We start from the raw sequence: 17568 nt of genomic DNA, 5'->3' as shown, positions 1-17568 counted from the left end.
CGTTTTCCACAGGGGGCCAGTCCACTGTCCCTCAGACCTTGTGGGGGGCAGGACTATATTTTTGGGGGGATAATCCCCCCCTACCGGCTCTCCCCTCCCTTCTCCACAGCACTGGACAAGCCCCAGTGGCTGCTTACCTGTGCCTTGCGAGCGGCAGGGGCTGGCGGCGGTGGAGGGACAATGAGCGGCGTGAAAGGGCTGGCTCCAGAGAGGGGCTGCTTAAAATAGCGCTCAGCCAACCGCGGCTCAACAAAGCCCAGCCCCTTGTCGCGAATTCTTTGCGTTGCTTTAGCAGAAATGCTCAGAGTTCCAGGTTCTTCAGTATAGTATTATTTATTGTGAGCTATATATACAAATGGGACATGGGTGGTGCTGTGGGTTAAACCACAGAGCCTAGGACTTGCCGCTCAGAAGGTCGGCGGTTCGAATCCCCGCGACAGGGTGAGCTCCCGTTGCTCGATCCCTGCTCCTGCCAACCTAGCAGTTCGAAAGCAGGTCAAAGTGCAAGTAGATAAATAGGTACCGCTCTGGCGGGAAGGTAAACTGTGTTTCTGTGCACTGCTCTGGTTCGCCAGAAGTGGCTTAGTCATGCTGGCCGCATGACCTGGAAGCTGTATGCCGGCTCCCTCAGCCAGTAAAGCGAGATGAGCGCCGCAACCCCAGAGTCGGCCATGACTGGACCTAATGGTCAGGGGTCCCTTTACCTATATCTACAAATATCTACAGAAGCAGTTAATACAGTCAGAGTACCTGGCTGCACCTTAAAGCAAATAGGAAGACTCTTTCTCTCTGACCACACTCCTCTATACCACCATTACTGCTGGACAGGCTTCCCTTTTAGACCGATGACAGCCAATCAACTGTCAGCACATTACTACTGAGTTATTCTGACCCAGCACCTCCATAGAAAGTATTGCATCAGCCTGTTGCATCAACTAGCAAACTCAAGCCTGCAGACTTACTATCTTACACAGCAAGCATTCTGTGAATCCCAACACCCCTTTCCTCCTCTAGGCAACACAATGACCAAGACATTGCCTAGACATTGTTGACGTTCTCTTTGCAACACAGGGGTTTGTTTGGATACCCCTCATCCTCTAGGCAGGGCGAGGAGAAACCAGGAGGGAGGGAGGGAGGGAGGGAGGAGGCGCTGCCACCGCAGTGTGTGTGTGTGGGGGGGGGGGAGGGAATGGCACAGCCCAAACGATCAGATTCCCCATTCTGATCCATGTGCTGATTCCGGGACCGTCCGCAGGCTGGATCCAGAAGGCAATTGGGCCAGATCCGGCCCCCAGGCCTTAGTTTGGCTACCCATGGGTTAGTGTCTTACCCTCCAGACCAGGAGAAAATAAGCTTGCTCCATCCTCCATGTGACAGCACTTTAGATATTTGAAGATAGCTATCTCCCCTCAGTCTCCTCTTTACCAGGCTAAACATACCCAAGCTCCCTCAACTGTTCCTCAATTGTCTTGTAAACAGAAATTCCCATATGATCCTTTGAGGATTGCTTCAATAGAACTAGCTGCATATGGGTCAAGTTAAGACAGTGACACTTTGGAAAGAAAGGAGACAATAAGCAGCTAAGAATTTATTTAGCAGGGTTTTTACTGTAAAATATTAAAACACACAGTTTAGAACAGTCTGTTTTGCCTGAAAGTCTATAATTCCAATATACTTTGCTTTTAGTACTCTTTCCAGAATAATGTGTGCTGATTTGAATCTATTCTGTGTTCTCACTTACATTTTGGTACATATAAATAAATAAGAACAATAAAAGATAACATTCTGCATCTCCAAATGGAGTGAGGCACCAGCCTATCTGTTGACACATTAAAATGTCCATGCTGTTGTTGCAATGGTACCTTTAAAAGTAATCATTAAAATGCACCTTGAAAGTGGGATAATAGGAAAACTACAGGAATGTAACAATTTAGGAAATAACTGGGTGGATGAATTAGCCCTGGAGTAATGAGGCCACTGTGGATGTGATTACACATAGAAGCAGGCTATACTAAGGTCTAAAATATTTTTTCTTAAATTGTGGGTGTGGGGAGAGAGAAATCAGTCAATCAACTGACCAAAGGCTAGTTAAAAGGCCAGTGAGCAGACTGCCTGATAAGACAAACTTCCCTTCATTTGAAGACAAAAGCCACACATCTTGCAAGTCCCTGTATTAGAGTTGCTTGCCAAAGCCACGATTGTTCTCAATAGCCTGGAGAAGTTTCTCCTTCAGTTTTCCTGTGGTTGAATAAGGTGGCAAAAGAAGGAGGTGAAAGCAGATCTGGGCCTCAGGGATATGTTCTTCTGAGAGCGACTTATGCGAGTGGATTGTTAGCTTCAAGGAGTCCATTCCTACCACAGGGACCCGGTCACTTCCTAAAACAAACACTAAATCGACAAGGAGGAGGATTAGACAATGCAAGGACACAAACAGAAAATATTCAGAACATTCCAAACATCTTTTAATGCTACAATCTAGCTTTGCAAGTTGTCTTTCCTCCCCAGTACAGTTTTGATCAAAAGTGTTAAGTTGTGGGTGAACGTATCAGACGACACAGCGATTCTTCAAACAGCTCTAGTTTATTCACAGGCCAGAACAGAACTGAACTGAAGGGTTCAGCCAGCCTGTTTATATAGAGCTCCACTACAACGCAACTGTAACAACTTTCTGTAACTATCCAATCACTGAACGTCAATTTCAAGCCCTTATTTGCATATGTGGACCTGAGTGAAAACTATCTACAGTATCCCCCTGCTGGCCCAGGGTGGCCCCTGCTGGCCCAGGGCTCATTGCATTATGAAAGAAAATATCAATGTTGTTTCTATATGCAAATTAAGAGAATCATTTGAGGTTTCAGTGCAGGATTTCAAGCGCACTGCTTGAAAGACAGGCTCACACCAGTTCATTTCCAGAAAAAGAGGGGCTTTCAATCAATGACCGCTTGAAGGTTGGGCCTTGCGAATGGGATACTTACACAGAAAGCCTTTTTTGTCCGCCAAAGTGAGTTCGTGGAAAACCTTCCAGAACATCCTTACGGTAGGGTGCGTTTCACTGTATATCCCCCAGTACATAGTGTTCTTCACAGAAAAGGGGAAGGAAAATGAAATCAGACAAAGAGAAAGATGAATAAGTGAAGCTTGAAAAAAATAAAATAAACCCAATATAATGATGGCCTAGCAAGTAGTTCTACACACCCCACCCCTGTCCACCAACCTTCTCATATAACTCCCAGTCATAATTTGCGTTCCCAATCGCCACATCCATCAGTTCCTGAGGCTCAAAGAAGGCAACCATCCGTTCATCGAGGACTTTGTAAAACCCTCTCTTGAACTCTTGGAAAATTCCCTCCACTGATTTGTTGAAGACGTAATCCACATACTTGTTGACAAACTCCTTCCTTGAAGAAATGAGGGTAAAATATTTAATAAGTGGGCAGGTAATTTGACTGCCTAGGTAGGTAGATAGATAGATAGATAGATAGATAGATAGATAGATAGATAGAAACTTTAGCAGCCACCAGGAGGCCGCAGACCCATCTACAGGCAAACTCTGATTTGAATCTAGGTCTTCCTGGTCCAAATCCAGAACTCTATTCAATCATACTATGTTTGCATGTGTTCACTTAATAGCAATGTACAAGTTCCTTTGCCAGGATCATTAACAGAGATATTAGGGACTCCTAAAAATTAATGTTCTGGGCCTACTAGGATATACCGTGATGTAAAATGTACCAGTGGCCCAGAAGATTTGAATGGCCGGGGAGACACCATAACGAAACAATTTATTGATCAAGATGGCAGCAGACCAGGGGATGCAATTCAAAATGGTTAGGGCTATTTTAACTGCAGATTGAAAGACTTCCTTTAGCCTAGCTCCTGCTTTCCATTTCTATATTCCACTTATTTGACTTGGATTTTTGGGGAAAGGAACCCTTGCAGATATCGACGAACAACTGTTGTTATCCACACGTGGAGCCCTTGGGGATAGGGCGAACTGAAAATCTGAAATGTACCGTATTTTTTGCTGTATAAGACTCACTTTTTCCCTCCTAAAAAGTAAGGGGAAGTGTGTGTGCGTCTTATGGAGCGAATTCAGGCTGAGCAGCTATTCCATAAGCCAGAACAGCAAGAGGGATTGCTGCTTTCACTGCGCAGTGATCCCTCTTGCTGTTCTGGCTTCTGAGATTCAGAATATTTTTTTTCTTGTTTCCCCCCTCTAAAAACTAGGTGCGTCTTATGGTCAGGTGCATCTTAAGGAGCGAAAAATACAGTAAGATGTCACCAACATAACAGTCCAACCTGCATACTGCTTTTCAAAGGTCCTCTTCAAAGTAGTTCACGGTCAAAATTTTTTTTTAAAAAAAACCCTCACTAATAAAATCATGTCATTTTGAAGTTTTATGAATCTAAAACACAATAGTATCTTTAAAAGTCCTAACAAAATAAACAAATTCCAGCTTTGGTCTCATCCCTCACCCGCCAATCCCCCTCACATACTTGTTTGAATTGTTCACAGCGACCGAACGGCCGTTTGGAATTAAGTCGACATCCACGTTGTCCCAAGATATCTGGAAATATATGTTTAAGGAAAGGCATTGAAAACAAAGTCTCTCTCTCTCTCTGTCTCTCTCTGTCTCTCTCTCTCTCTCTCTCTCTCTCTCTCACACACACACACACACACACAGAGAGAGAGAGAGAGAGAGAGAGAGAGAGAGAGACTGTAATTTTGTCACTTAACATTGGTAAGCTTCATACAATACCTTTAAGTTACAGGGAATTCTATGAACAGCTTTGGCTAACGATGCAGTCATTAAAAGTCATTTTAGGGGTTCATGGACCAGGTACAAGCACCACGCCTGTTGAAATAGCTATACAGTGGTACCTCGGGTTACAGATGCTTCGGGTTACAGACCCAGAAATAGTACCTTGGGTTAAGAACTTTGCTTCAGGATGAGAACAGAAATCGCTCAGTGGCAGCGGGAGGCCCCATTAACTAAAGTGGCACCTCAGGTTAAGAACAGTTTCAGGTTAAGAACGGACCTCTGAAACGAATTAAGTTCTTAACCCGAGGTACCATTGTATTTCTGTTGAAACAGCTATATTTCTAGGGAGGACCAGTTGACTTTTTTTAATGAATTTCCATGACTGTTGCTTTTATATCATATTTTAGCCACATTCCCAAAAGAGCTACCATCACTTGCAGGAAGAAGCACTCCAGAATATACCACAATGGAGTAGGGTGAAGAAGAAGAAAATTAGCCAATGAGACAAAGCACATTTCAGGAGTTGCTTGCTTGCTGTTAACTTAAAAGACAAGCGATTCTTAGACATTACCAGGTGAAAGAGACACGGTGACCATGTCACAAGAAGAGAATATATATATTTTTTTAGGTACTCACATTGTAAGTCAGTTCATGGATTGTTTCGAAGTCATCGTGCTCATAATCAAGAACTGCCTGCAAACTCCTTGTTAACAAAACAAAAGGAAATAGAAATGGATATATTTTTACCCCTAAAATGTTTACAGCATATATTTAGAAGCCTTACTCAAACAGTTAAAAGAGTGGGAAAGGCCAACCCATCTGGTCTTATTTTCTTTCTTTTTATAATCATTTTTATTAGCTTTCAATTACAATAATCCAATAATAGACTCATTATAACAATGCCAAATTATAATACAATTACTAATACTGTACCAATCATTCAGATACCAAGTTATATAATTTAGTGGTACCCTGCGTGCTAGAATTGATGGCTTGATCATTTATTTTATTTCTGCGTTCCAAAATCTTATTAATTTCAATTACACTCCGGTCACAATAACAATCCCTTATACAACAACTGCAGTATTAACAACTTCCATTCATACTGACACATTAAATGATTTATAAAACTACAGGTGAGGCACTCAAACTATATCCTTGTTCTTCCTGTGTGTGGCAATGATTCTGTCCGTGATGTTTCTTCCTGTCCTTGTAAAACATTATGTCTATCTTTTCCTGGTTATTGCTGTTCTCCATCATGCCTTGGGCAGAGCTAATATCCCACTGTTGTTTCAGAAATTCCCCATCCATCTGGTCTTATTTTCTTCTTTGATTCTCAGTTTAGGGCCCCAAGTGTACGTCCATGTGTTTGGACATACCTCATCAAGCACATGTCAATCAATCTATCATTGCTCCTGGGCTCAATGCATCTGGCAGGGAAGAGATGGCTGTCTGGCTCCAGGAGGTGGTAAATTCCTTACTGAAATGGTGCGGGTCCCAATCTTCCTAGGAGGCCCTAGTACAATTGTTCCTGAAAACCCTTCCTTAGAAGCCGCAAGTTCTTGTCTATAGACAAGAGGCTCAACTGAGCACCTGTTAGACAACTAAGTGGCTTATGTGGTTTCTAACAGCCTGATGCCAGGTTTTTTGGGGGGAGCCCTTTTTGATTGCAGCAGTGCCTCCAAGTGGGGCGATGGATTTAACCCTTTCCACACACAGTTTCTTCCTACCTAAACCGTTTCCCAAGGTACTATAAGAACTCAGTGGGGGCGGGGAACCAAAACAAGACAAATATCAGAAGATCTGATTGGTGACTTCCATGTCTTGCATCATTTTGTTTCAAATCAGGGGTGGATGCATCCCTACAGATTTTGCTAGACTCCCCAAACTCCTGGTGGTCAGCATGTCCAATGGTCAGGGCCTGCCATGTAGCAACATCTAGGCTGCCAGAACTTCCTTACTCTTGCCTAAAATCATCTCACAGTACTGAGGTTCCCTTTACTTGTGGAGGCTGAATGTGACACGGCCTTTGTAAGTTTAAATGGATAGAATATCCTAGAGTTAGGAGACTCAGCCTGGTCCTACCAAGCAAAACAAGAAACTGGAAACTACGGGAAAAGGTGGGAAGAATTCAAGCCACTTACCTCCCTAAGACAGGGCTTAGTTCCTTCAGATCATCAAGGGTAGGTTTCTTGCCCAGCAGTTTTTTAAAGGCAGCAAGCGGAAAAGGCACATAGGCAGTGACTCTGTTGAACATGGAGAGCCCGAGGAGGATCCCAAAGAAAAGATATTTATTCTTCTCCACCGAGGGCTGCAAGAACACAAGATCACAGAAATGGGTTGGATGTTCTAAGGTAGATGCACCTTAAGAAGGAAACTGGTCTGTTATGGACAAACCAAGGCCAGCGGCAGAGCGACATCCTGGGAGTGTTTTTTTTACCTGGCTGGAATGTGTCCTAGAACTCTTGTTTCTCTGTATGGGGGGATACAGAGGGGGATGTGAGTGTAGCTTGGGGCTGACTACACACCATACTTTTAAAGCACATTCTTTCCCTCAAAGAATTCTGGGCACTGTAGTTTGTTAAGGGTTGTTGGGCACTGGAACTCTGTGAGGGCAAACTACAGTGCCCAGAATTCTTTGAGGGAAAGAATGTGTCTTGAGTATGCTTCAGTGGTACCTTGGTTCTTGAACTTAATCCATTCCGGGAGTCCGTTCGACTCCTGAAACCGTTCGAAACCCAAGGCGCGGCTTCCGATTGGCTGCAGGAACTTCCTGCACTCAAGCGTAAGCCGCGTCGGACGTTCAGCTTCCAAAAAATGTTCACAAACCAGAACACTTACTTTTGGGTTTGCAGCATTTGTGTTCCGATTTGTTCAGCAACTAAGCCATTTGAGAGCCAATGTACCACTGTATGTACACAGCCCAACTGTAGAAAAGCAAAAAAAATTTCATTTGGGCTCTGTCTACTTTCACCTCTGGCCCCACACACCTGTGGCATGTGGACATCAGAAGGGAATGTGCCCACTGGCTTAAAAAAGGGGTCCGGGGGGTGTCACCTACGTCTGACCTAGATGTTTGTTTGGACCAGGTCCTCTGTCTGAAATACTTACCCTAGAAGGAAACCATATGGGGGAGTTTTGTTCACAGCACATAAACATCCCATAGTCTGGCTGCACCATCTCCTCAAACACATAGGAAAAGAACTCAAACAAGACCCCTCCGGTTTCGTGACCAGGCATCTCGCCTTCAAATTCAATCTACAAGCCAAAAATAAAAACCAACCATATTAACCTCACAAAAGGAGAGAACAGAAAATAGGAAAAGCACATTTACTAGGCCACCCAATCTTTAATTGTTAGGGCCCCCTTTTTTTTGAGGCCCTGTTCAGGAGTCTGTACATGGGAGAGATATAAGATGGGATATATTTGGGGCTGTAGGAAACAGATTGAGGTTGAATCCTGACAAGACAGAAGCACTGTTTTTGGGGGACAGGAGGTGGGCAGGTGTGGAGGCTCCCTGGTCCTGAATGGGGTAACTGTGTCCCTGAAGGACCAGGTGCACAGCCTGGGAGTCATTCTGGACTCACAGCTGTCCATGGAGGTGCAGGTCAATTCTGTGTCCAGGGCAGCTGTTTACCAGCTCCATCTGGTATGCAGGCTGAAACCCTACCTGCCTGTGCACTGTCTCTCCAGAGTGGTACATGCTCTAGTTATCTCTTGCTTGGACTACTGCAATGCGCTTATGTGGGGCTACCTTTGAAGGTGACCCGAAAAATACAACTAATCCAGAATGTGGCAGCTAGACTGGTGAATGGGAGCGGCCGCCGAGACCATATAACACCCGTCTTGAAAGACCTACATTGGCTCCCAGTACATTTCTGAGCACAATTCAAAGTGTTGATGCTGACCTTTAAAGCCCTAAATGGCCGCAGTCCAGTATACCTGAAGGAGTGTCTGCATCCCCGTCGTTCTGCCCAGACACTGAGGTCCAGCTCCGAGGGCCTTGTGGTGGTTACAGGGAACCAGGCAGAGGGCCTTCTTGGTGGTGGCACACGCCCTGTGGAACGCCCTCCCACCAGATGTCAAAGAGAAAAACAACTACCAGACTTTTAGAAGACATCTGAAGGCAGCCCTCTTTAGGGAAACGTTTAATCTTTAATTGACTATTGTATTTTAATATTCTGTTGAAAGCCGCCCAGAGTTGTGGAAATGGAAATAGGCAGCACCCAGGAAAACAACGTCACACATGTAAAAAAAAAAAGCAAACGAAACAAACAAACCTCACCAAATAATGTGCTTCAAATTTGTCCAGAGCTGAGTGACATGCTATTTTATATTGGGATTGTCTTTCCTTGTCGGAATATCCCCAGTTTCACCTAGTTCCAGAGTTTAGCCCTGAACAACATGACTATGCATTACTTTAGCAGGCCTTAGGCAGCTTACCAAGAGTTGCATTTTCAGGCTAATGTCCTCTACTTGACTCAGTTTGCGCAAAGTATCTTCCACAAGGTTCTTGCGTCGTACCCTCAAAGGGAAGACAGGCAGTTTAGGGAGTTCGCCTTTTCTCAGGAGTTTATTGCGTACCAATGTATCACAAGCATTGGCCTTTACAATCTGCGGAAAGCGGCACATATTTAATAAGTGCTTCAGAGACGCTAGGTAGGCATTCATTGTGTTAAGTTGTGGGTGGACATATCAGACGACATACCAATTCTTCAAACAGCTCTTGTTTATTCAGAGGCCAGAACAGAACTGAACTGAACTGAACTGAAGGGTTCAGTCAGCCTGCTTATATAGAGCTCCAGTACAATGTAACTGTAACAATTTTCTAAAACTATCCAATCACTGAACGTCACTTTCGATCCCTTATTTGCATATCTATCTACAGTATCCCCCTGCTGGCCCAGAGTGAGAACTTCAGTACATAACAAATTGCTAAGTACCATATACTAATCGGGAAAGAAACTCAAGGCAGGCAGGAGTCCCTGAAGGAATGAAAGGCATAATGAGAAATAATTCCAACGAGAGAGAAGAGTGGGAGGTTATATTTTTAAAAATCCAGTTGCGGCTGCACAAAACACTTAAATGATGAGCTGGAGGGATGGGGGAAGAGACAAACATACATTTTTTTATTTATTAAATTTATATATTGCCCTCCCTCGGACAGGGTTCCCCATCCCTGTCCTCTGCAAGAGTCACTTCCACATAGCTAATGGCCTGGAGGAGCAAACACAATTCTGCTCCTCCATTATGCACCCGTCTCTGCATGCAGAGACTCCTGCACACTAAGAAGAGTGCGAAAATAAGAACCAAATTCACCGTAGCCTTTCATCTCACAAGAAATAGTAGAATAGCAAGGCTGGGTTAACAGTCATTTAGGTATCACCCTTACCTCTTGCAGGTTATAAGACTCGTAATCAAATATTTCCATCTTCGTCAGCGGATTGTAGACAAAAGGAAAGCAGCACAAAGAGATGGGACAGTTGTCCTCTTTGTCCAGTTTCTTGCAAAGAAAGAATGTTGTTTAAAAGAATGGGTTCATGTGGTAAGTCAAACAAACATACTCCCTTTTCCAGCAGTCTTTGGTCTCCACCCAACTTTGACTCTCTCACATACACTTTTCTGTGGCAAGAATAAAGATGGCGTCGTTTGCCATATGACAGCCATTACCACAATTCTCAAATGCTTTCATCCCTGTGTGATTCAAACGTTGATTACACTCATACAAAATGGCTACCCTTCCACAATGGATGCTGTTTATTAACGTGTGAACAGCTAACTCAAACAAGGTAGCTTCTTCATTTTGGAAAGTTCACTTTGAATAAGGGACAAAAATCTAAATAGGAGCCAACTTCAGTTTGTGTTCTGCCCTTTACAAAACAAACTAGTTCGGCTCACGTTCAGTTCAATTCATCCAAAGGATCCTCAGAATGTGACAAGCTGCTGTATATGTAATTTCACATATACTGCTATGTAAAATAAAAGTAAAATACAGTTCAGACTAATAAAACATCAAAACATGCACACTTGAAGGTGAACTAGAAATAATTCAACGTTCTAACCCAAAATGAAATAAATTCACATTAGGTTTATCCGGCAACTAGGGGAACTACTTTTGGGTGTAGTTCAAACAGTTTTGAACTAATTCAGCGAACTTTACTAAACCAAACTAATGCATTCCAAAAACTGTCTTAAACTGGAGAAAGGATGAGTCAGTTTGGGTTCCTCTTAGTCAGAGGTTAGTGAAGCCTATTGACTATGCTGGCCAGGGCACATAGAAGTTGAAGGGGTACCACACTGGCTATCTAAATCTACCATAATATATTCTGATGGGCAGCCTCTCTGAAAGACATGCAGAAATCTTGTCCCAAGTCCTGCTACCTACGATCTTCAACAAGAAACACAGGACTGAGCACATGCTCTCATTTAAGATATGCAGAAGCATTTCTCTCACCCTTATCAAATTTATGCAAGATACACGAGCTTGGCATTTCTTAGCTTTTTGACACAAAGCAATCATACTTACCTTGGCTTCCACCCATACATGCCACCTTGCCAAATCTGCAAAGGGATTAATTATTTGACGGATTTCATCAATGTAGAAATTGCTTAGCGGGAGCTTGCAGTTAGCCCTCTTGTTGACCTTGAAAGACAAGCAGAAGAAGGTTGAGGTCTATATGATTTTACACCTAGAAATACCATATTTTTCGCTCAATAGGATGCACCCAACCATAGGACACACCTTGTTTTAGAGGGGGAGAACAAGGTGCCCCTTCCATTTCTCCTCCCGCTTGTCTGAGGGGGCGCTGCGCAGCTCTCCCTCTCTGCTGAAGACAGGAGAGTCTTGCTCTCCCGGCTTCAGCAAAAGGAACCCAAGCGCTCCCTCCGCGCTCTGGAGGCTTCGCGTTGCTATCCCTGAAACCAAGGAGCCTGCATTCGCTCCATAGGACACACACACATTTCCCCTTAATTTTTGGAGGGGAAAAAGTGCATCCTATTGAGCGAAAAATACGATAGCTACCAGATCATCAACCCACATTTACAAGATGTTGCCTACCTTGTAAAGCTTTTTCAGGACTTCCAGGAGAGGTAACAACACCTGGCAGGCAGGGTAGTATGAGTAACAGGGCAGCTGAGAGAGCACCACTTTCTTTAGCATCTGAACTATTCGGTCTAAATGCGAGGCTGGCAAGAAGGACCAACATTTTTCTGAAAGAAGAAAAAGAACATGCAAATCTTATTCTACTTCCCCACAGCTCACTATTCAGACAGGAATATTTCCCCACACAAGCAGTCCTGTTTTCTTCTGCTTGTTGTCCTGCTGCAACAAACTTCTTATTTAAAGTGCATCAGATTACCTGAGGTTGGTTAGGCTGAGAGGCAGTGCAGGCCCTGTCGACATTTCCATTCCACCTTAAGGAACAGACATGGGATTGTTACGTGTCACATATCTGTTCACATTCCAGCACAGTATGCTGGGAACTTCCGTTGTGTGTATAGTTTTTGCTTTTGCTGTTCTCTCTGAGATAATAATAATAATAATTTATTATTTATACCCCGCCCATCTGGCTGAGTTTCCCCAGCCACTCTGGGCAGCTTCCAATCAAGTGTTAAAAACAATACAGCATTAAATATTAAAAACTTCCCTAAACAGGGCTGCCTTCAGATGTCTTTTAAAGATAAGATAGGTGCTTATTTCCTTGACATCTGATGGGAGGGCATTCCACAGGGCGGGTGCCACTACCGAGAAGACCCTCTGCCTGGTTCCCTGTAACCTCACTTCTCGCAATGAGGGAACCGCTAGAAGGCCCTCGGCACTGGATCCCAGTGTCCGGGCTGAACGATGGGGGTGGAGACGCTCCTTCAGGTATACAGGGCAGAGGCCGTTTAGGGCTTTAAAGGTCAGCACCAACACTTTGAATTGTGCTTGGAAACGTACTGGGAGATGACATGAGAGAGAGACGACATGTTTCTTTGTCCTGATTTATGCTTAATAAATCTGTAGTTGTAGTATGCTTCCACAAGCCTCACGCCTATTCTGTGTGAGCAGTTTGATCTGCTGATAGTGTGCCCTGGCTCAGAAGCCCAGGTCGCTGATTTACATCGGAGCAGAGGTGATGGTCTTCGCAGTGGGATGGCTGGAAGGAGACGGCCCAGCCGGGGATAACCAGCTGGCCTCCCGGCCCTCTGCATGCCGACAGGCCCAAGGTCACCTAGTGAGCTTCATGTCTGAGTGGGCTTTTGAACTCTGGCCTCCCAGGTCCAAGACTGGCACACTAATCACTGCACCACACTTGGCATTCTGCTTCTCATCAAAATATCTAGAAATCTTTGGGGGTGGGGCAACACTGGGGTCTCCTCGAGGGCATTTTGCCTCAAAACTGAAGCTGACCCCATTTCATCAGGCACACCAACTCACTTGCAAGTTTCACTTCCGACCGTTATGAACCTAGAAACTCCCATCTCCATTCCTCAAATAAATCACTGGATTTTATAGAATTCCATTATCCACACCAAGTTCTGTGCAAGGACAGTGGAACGATGTCAACTTGGCTTCCAAGACAGGCAGGACTGTGTTTGCTATCCTTCTATGGAAGCCCAAGAGAAGACAGATTCATGGTTCCTGGGAATCAGCGCTTTCATTGCAAGTTTTTAATGAGTGGCATTGTGCAGGCAGCAACGCCAACCAAAATCTCAGAAGCTAGGAGTTGGCCAAGCAAGACTTGCAGCAGCTGGACATGGGAGTTCAGCTCTCAGCAAAACTATCTGAACCGCCCCATGGCAAGCAAACCAAGGATGAATTGCAAAATAGACTTAAGCTGGTCAATGCAAAATGAGAGCAAATGTACCCTGAGCAAATCTGCAAGATTTAGACAGGTCACAAGAGTCCAAAATTTCTTTGCAGAATTGCTAATTGCAGGGGCTTCAAATATATGTTACTTCTTGGGACGCATGCATACCCCGCGAAAAGAACTGCTTAGGTTTGAGTCCCTTCAAGAATCTAGCCTTTCGTGAGCTTACTTCCAACAGTTGTCATATCTACCTGTCAGATGGCAATGGTGGTTGCTCGTGAGTAACCAGTCAGGACTCCGACCTGTCTTTCACAGGTTTTATTTTGGTGCAAAACTATTTACAGTGCAGAGCCACAAGGTCATGTCTGCCTCAGTCGCTAGCGGAATCCCGGAGGGTCATTTCCGGGTCTTCCCCCAACATAAGAGCTTCGTCACCCCCAGCCTTTTCCTTCCTTCTTTGCATTTTACACCTCTGCGCAAGGTGGGCGACGGAAGAGGCGTGCTTCCCTCCTGGCCGGCTTGGCCAGGAGCGGTGCTGAGGCTCCCAGCAGCATCCTCTGGTCCCTTCCCCTCTTCCCCGCTGGAGGTGTGGCTTTCCTCACCACAGGAAGAGGAACTGCTTCGCAAGATTTTCAGAGGTTCCCTGTAACCCAACTACCCCTCTGCTTCCCCACCCTGTTCCGATGGCAGTATCCTGACACTACCTAAGCAAGAAGAACTGTTGCACTAAGGACTCCCTGGGAGCCTATTTTTACCTCTAGCCTGTTCCAAACCCATTGGACGTCACATTTTGGAAATCCAGGCTCACATCGTGATCACATACTGATATCACACTAAACTGCGGTTTCATGTGACCAGGGGGTGGGGAGGAAACCAACCCTCCAATTACCTAGAATGTCCAAAGAGCGTTTGCTCAGGCCATTGACAGCCTTTGCAAAGGGAATAGCCAAATGCTGCATCTTCTGGGCTTCCAGCGATGCACAGCACTCAGGCAGCAGGAGGAAGCTGGAGAGAGCCTCCTGGTGAGGAGAGTTCAGTGGAAGCGCAGGAATCAGGTTGTCCAGCAAAGAAGAAAAGATCTGCAGCCGATTTTGCAAAAAAGAAAGAAAAACAGCATGTTTAACTGGGTATGGATTGCAAACACCCGCTCCTACCTCCTTACAGTTAACTTCTTTTTAGCTTTACTTTTGTAAATAACTTTACATGTAGGAATTGGAGCACACTGCTAAGGCCTTCCTATTGGCTCTGACATCTGTAGGGCTAGACAGTTCAAAGGGCAGCAGCAAAACAACCCAACAGAAGCCAAGGTTGTATACAATTGTAATGCACACGGCACGTTTGCACGTAGCTGTTTGTAATTGTACACACCGTTGTGTACTAACATCCTTGATGTCTGTACACAGAGGCGGGCATGTTTTCAAACTAGTGTGCAACGGTGATCTCTCTTCCCCTCACTTAAGGTGGATCTAGACACGGGGCGGGGGTGGGGGACACACTGTAAGTAAGTCAGAAATTAGCTTGTTATAACAAAAGAAAAAAAATCTCTACGGAAAACCACGTTTTGAAATTTCCTGCTCTCCAGCACCATCTGGTGTTGCATGTTTATAGCGCATTCAAATTGCTGTTTCTTTACCAATGTAGCCGAGTCCTTACGTGGTATTTTTAATACTCTCTCTCTTTCGAATGAGGGGGGTTTGAAACTGTTGCGTTGATTAGAGGTTGATTAGATTAGACTTAGAGGCAACTAAGTCACTGCACCGCAATGTCAGTAGACCTGAGAAAGCACTCTCACTGTACACACGTATGCAGCAAGCCATTGAGAAGTGCATTCTCAGCACAAACTGGATCATAACCGTTCCAGCTGCTTTAGACTGACAAGAGGGACAGGGGGGTGATAGCATATGAACAGCAACCCCTCCCCCAAAAAGGCGCTTGCATCCAGAACAGAGCGCATGTTATCACCCATTGTGCACATGCTCTTCGAAATCCATCAGAGATTACAAGCCTAAGGAAAATCAGTCTAAGGGGTGGCACTGCCAGTCAGCTGCTCCTCGGTCCCAGTGTTGCTCCTTATAGAACTCAAAGAGGGAGAAGAAGGATGGAGACAAACTTTGAAATGGTTGGCTCTGTCTCCACATACTGTCGGCCTCTTCACCTTCTGCCCTACAAGTCTCCATGGGAACCAGTCTCGCCACTGGGGGGGGGGAGGACCACTCACACCCAAATGTTGACACTAGGAAAAATGGGTCTTTCCTCCCTTACCCTGCCAGCAATCCAGTCTGTTGTAGCAAGTTCCTCAAGCATTTCTCTCGCTTTCTGAAGATCCACTGCTACGCAGCAGCCAGTCTCCATGGCAGATCTGGGGGTAAAGTTACCATTTTGACACCTTATACAGTGGTGCTTCAGGTTACAGATGCTTCCAGTTACAGACTCCACTAACCCAGAAATAGTACCTCAGGTTAAGAACTTTGCTTCAGGGTGAGAACAGAAATCGCGCGGTGGCGGCGCGAGGCCCCATTAGCTAAAGTGGTACCTCCGGCAAAGAACAGTTTCAGGTTAAGAACGGACCTCCAGAATGAATTAAGTTCTTAACCCGAGGTACCACTGTACAGTGGATGCTCGGGTTGTGAACGTGATCCGTGTGAGAGGCACGTTCGCAACCCGCAGCACCGCATCTGTGCACGCACGGGTTGAGATTCTGTGCATGCGCAAAGCACAATTTAGTGCTTCTGCGCATGAGCCAAAACCCGGAAGTAACCTGTTCTGGCACTTCCGGGTTCAGCATGGTGCGCAACCCGAAAGCGCGCAACCCGAAGCATCTCTAACCCGAGGTATGACTATGTAAGAAAATCAAAATAATTTCCTAACAAAACTTCCGGGCGTCTTCTGCATGTTTCATCCCATGCAGTGACGGCTACTTACCGTGGTTTCAGAAAACTTGCTGCTAAACAAGGAGAGGAAGAAAATATTGCTTCGATTTCTCTGCAGAAAAAGGAGACTAATTTTAAAAACCAGCAACAAGTCAGCCTGGTTACAGGTGTGTTGGATTTCATATTGATGTAAGCACTCTGTCTGGGGGTACCAGTGGATCATTTAGAAATAGTTTAAAATCCAGCTTACAGGAACCCTAGTAATTGCTATGTTAATACTTTTGGATTATGAAGTGTTCCCTATTAACATATTAATCCTATGTTTTTGGAAGCAGGTCCCAGGAAGTACGCTTAGGATTGCATTCTAAATAGAGCTTAAATCTGGGGTGCAGAACCTGCAGTTCTCCATAGGTTGTTGGCCTCCCAAATTACATTAGTCTCAAACATCATGGTCAATGGTTGGTGTTGATGGGAGTTGTAGTCTAGCAACATCAGGAGGGCCACAGTTTATGCTGTCATAAACAGAAGCAAGGGAACATCCAGTTGCCAACACCCAAGTAAGACTCATCATAAAATTGTCTGCAGCAGGGGTTCCCAAACTGTGGACTATAGACCACTAGGGGTCCATGAGTGTCATTCAGCTGTGTCTGTGTTCATGTGGATTCCATTGCATTATATATATTCACATCAATTTTTAAATGCATTTTTACTGCTTCTTTTACTTTCTGTGTTGTATCTTACTGATTCACAGCCTATGGCATTCCAAGTTGTAATGCAACAAGATATAATTGCCATAAGAAATAAAAAAATAAGACAGCATCAAGCACAGTGCACTGCAACAACAGGCAGAAAAATATTTAAGTAGTCTCCTGAGACCCTCAGCAATCTTCAAGTGGTCCGTGATGGGGAAAGTTGGGGAACCACAGACCTGCAGTATACATGGCAACTGGTTTACTAAAGAATCCTCTTTGCAGTTTTGTCTGGGGAGCCCCAGCAAAATGGGCAGGGTATGAATATTATATTATTATTATTATTATTATTATTATTATTATTATTATTATTATTATTATCCGGCTTATACAATAAATTGTAAATCTGTCTAATGTTTTGGGAAGGATCGTTGCAATAATAGAATTAAGAATG

At 44.6% G+C, this 17568-nt stretch overlaps 1 protein-coding gene across 2 annotated transcripts in view; it reads right to left on the bottom strand.

The window, feature by feature from the left end:
• Positions 1–1575: 1575 nt before the first annotated feature.
• Positions 1576–17568, bottom strand: part of LOC310685756 (putative E3 ubiquitin-protein ligase HERC6) — a 121452-nt gene continuing 105459 nt past the window's right edge. For both annotated transcript variants that reach the window (XM_083458627.1, XM_083458626.1), the window contains exons 10-23: positions 16478–16537; positions 15818–15914; positions 14445–14634; positions 11821–11972; positions 11290–11406; positions 10156–10266; positions 9207–9377; positions 7875–8021; positions 6908–7074; positions 5400–5466; positions 4498–4568; positions 3215–3398; positions 2976–3078; positions 1576–2388 (exon numbers count right to left, since the gene is read on the bottom strand). In XM_083458627.1, the coding sequence (XP_083314753.1) occupies positions 2174–2388; positions 2976–3078; positions 3215–3398; positions 4498–4568; positions 5400–5466; positions 6908–7074; positions 7875–8021; positions 9207–9377; positions 10156–10266; positions 11290–11406; positions 11821–11972; positions 14445–14634; positions 15818–15914; positions 16478–16537 (1852 nt within the window). In that variant the 3' untranslated portion in view covers positions 1576–2173. The remainder of the gene's footprint in view (positions 2389–2975; positions 3079–3214; positions 3399–4497; positions 4569–5399; positions 5467–6907; positions 7075–7874; positions 8022–9206; positions 9378–10155; positions 10267–11289; positions 11407–11820; positions 11973–14444; positions 14635–15817; positions 15915–16477; positions 16538–17568) is intronic.

This window comes from Podarcis liolepis (genome assembly GCF_965112155.1).
Source record: "Podarcis liolepis genome assembly, chromosome: 9".
Taxonomy (NCBI): domain Eukaryota; kingdom Metazoa; phylum Chordata; class Lepidosauria; order Squamata; family Lacertidae; genus Podarcis; species Podarcis liolepis.
This window is presented reverse-complemented; position numbering and strand designations above follow the sequence as displayed.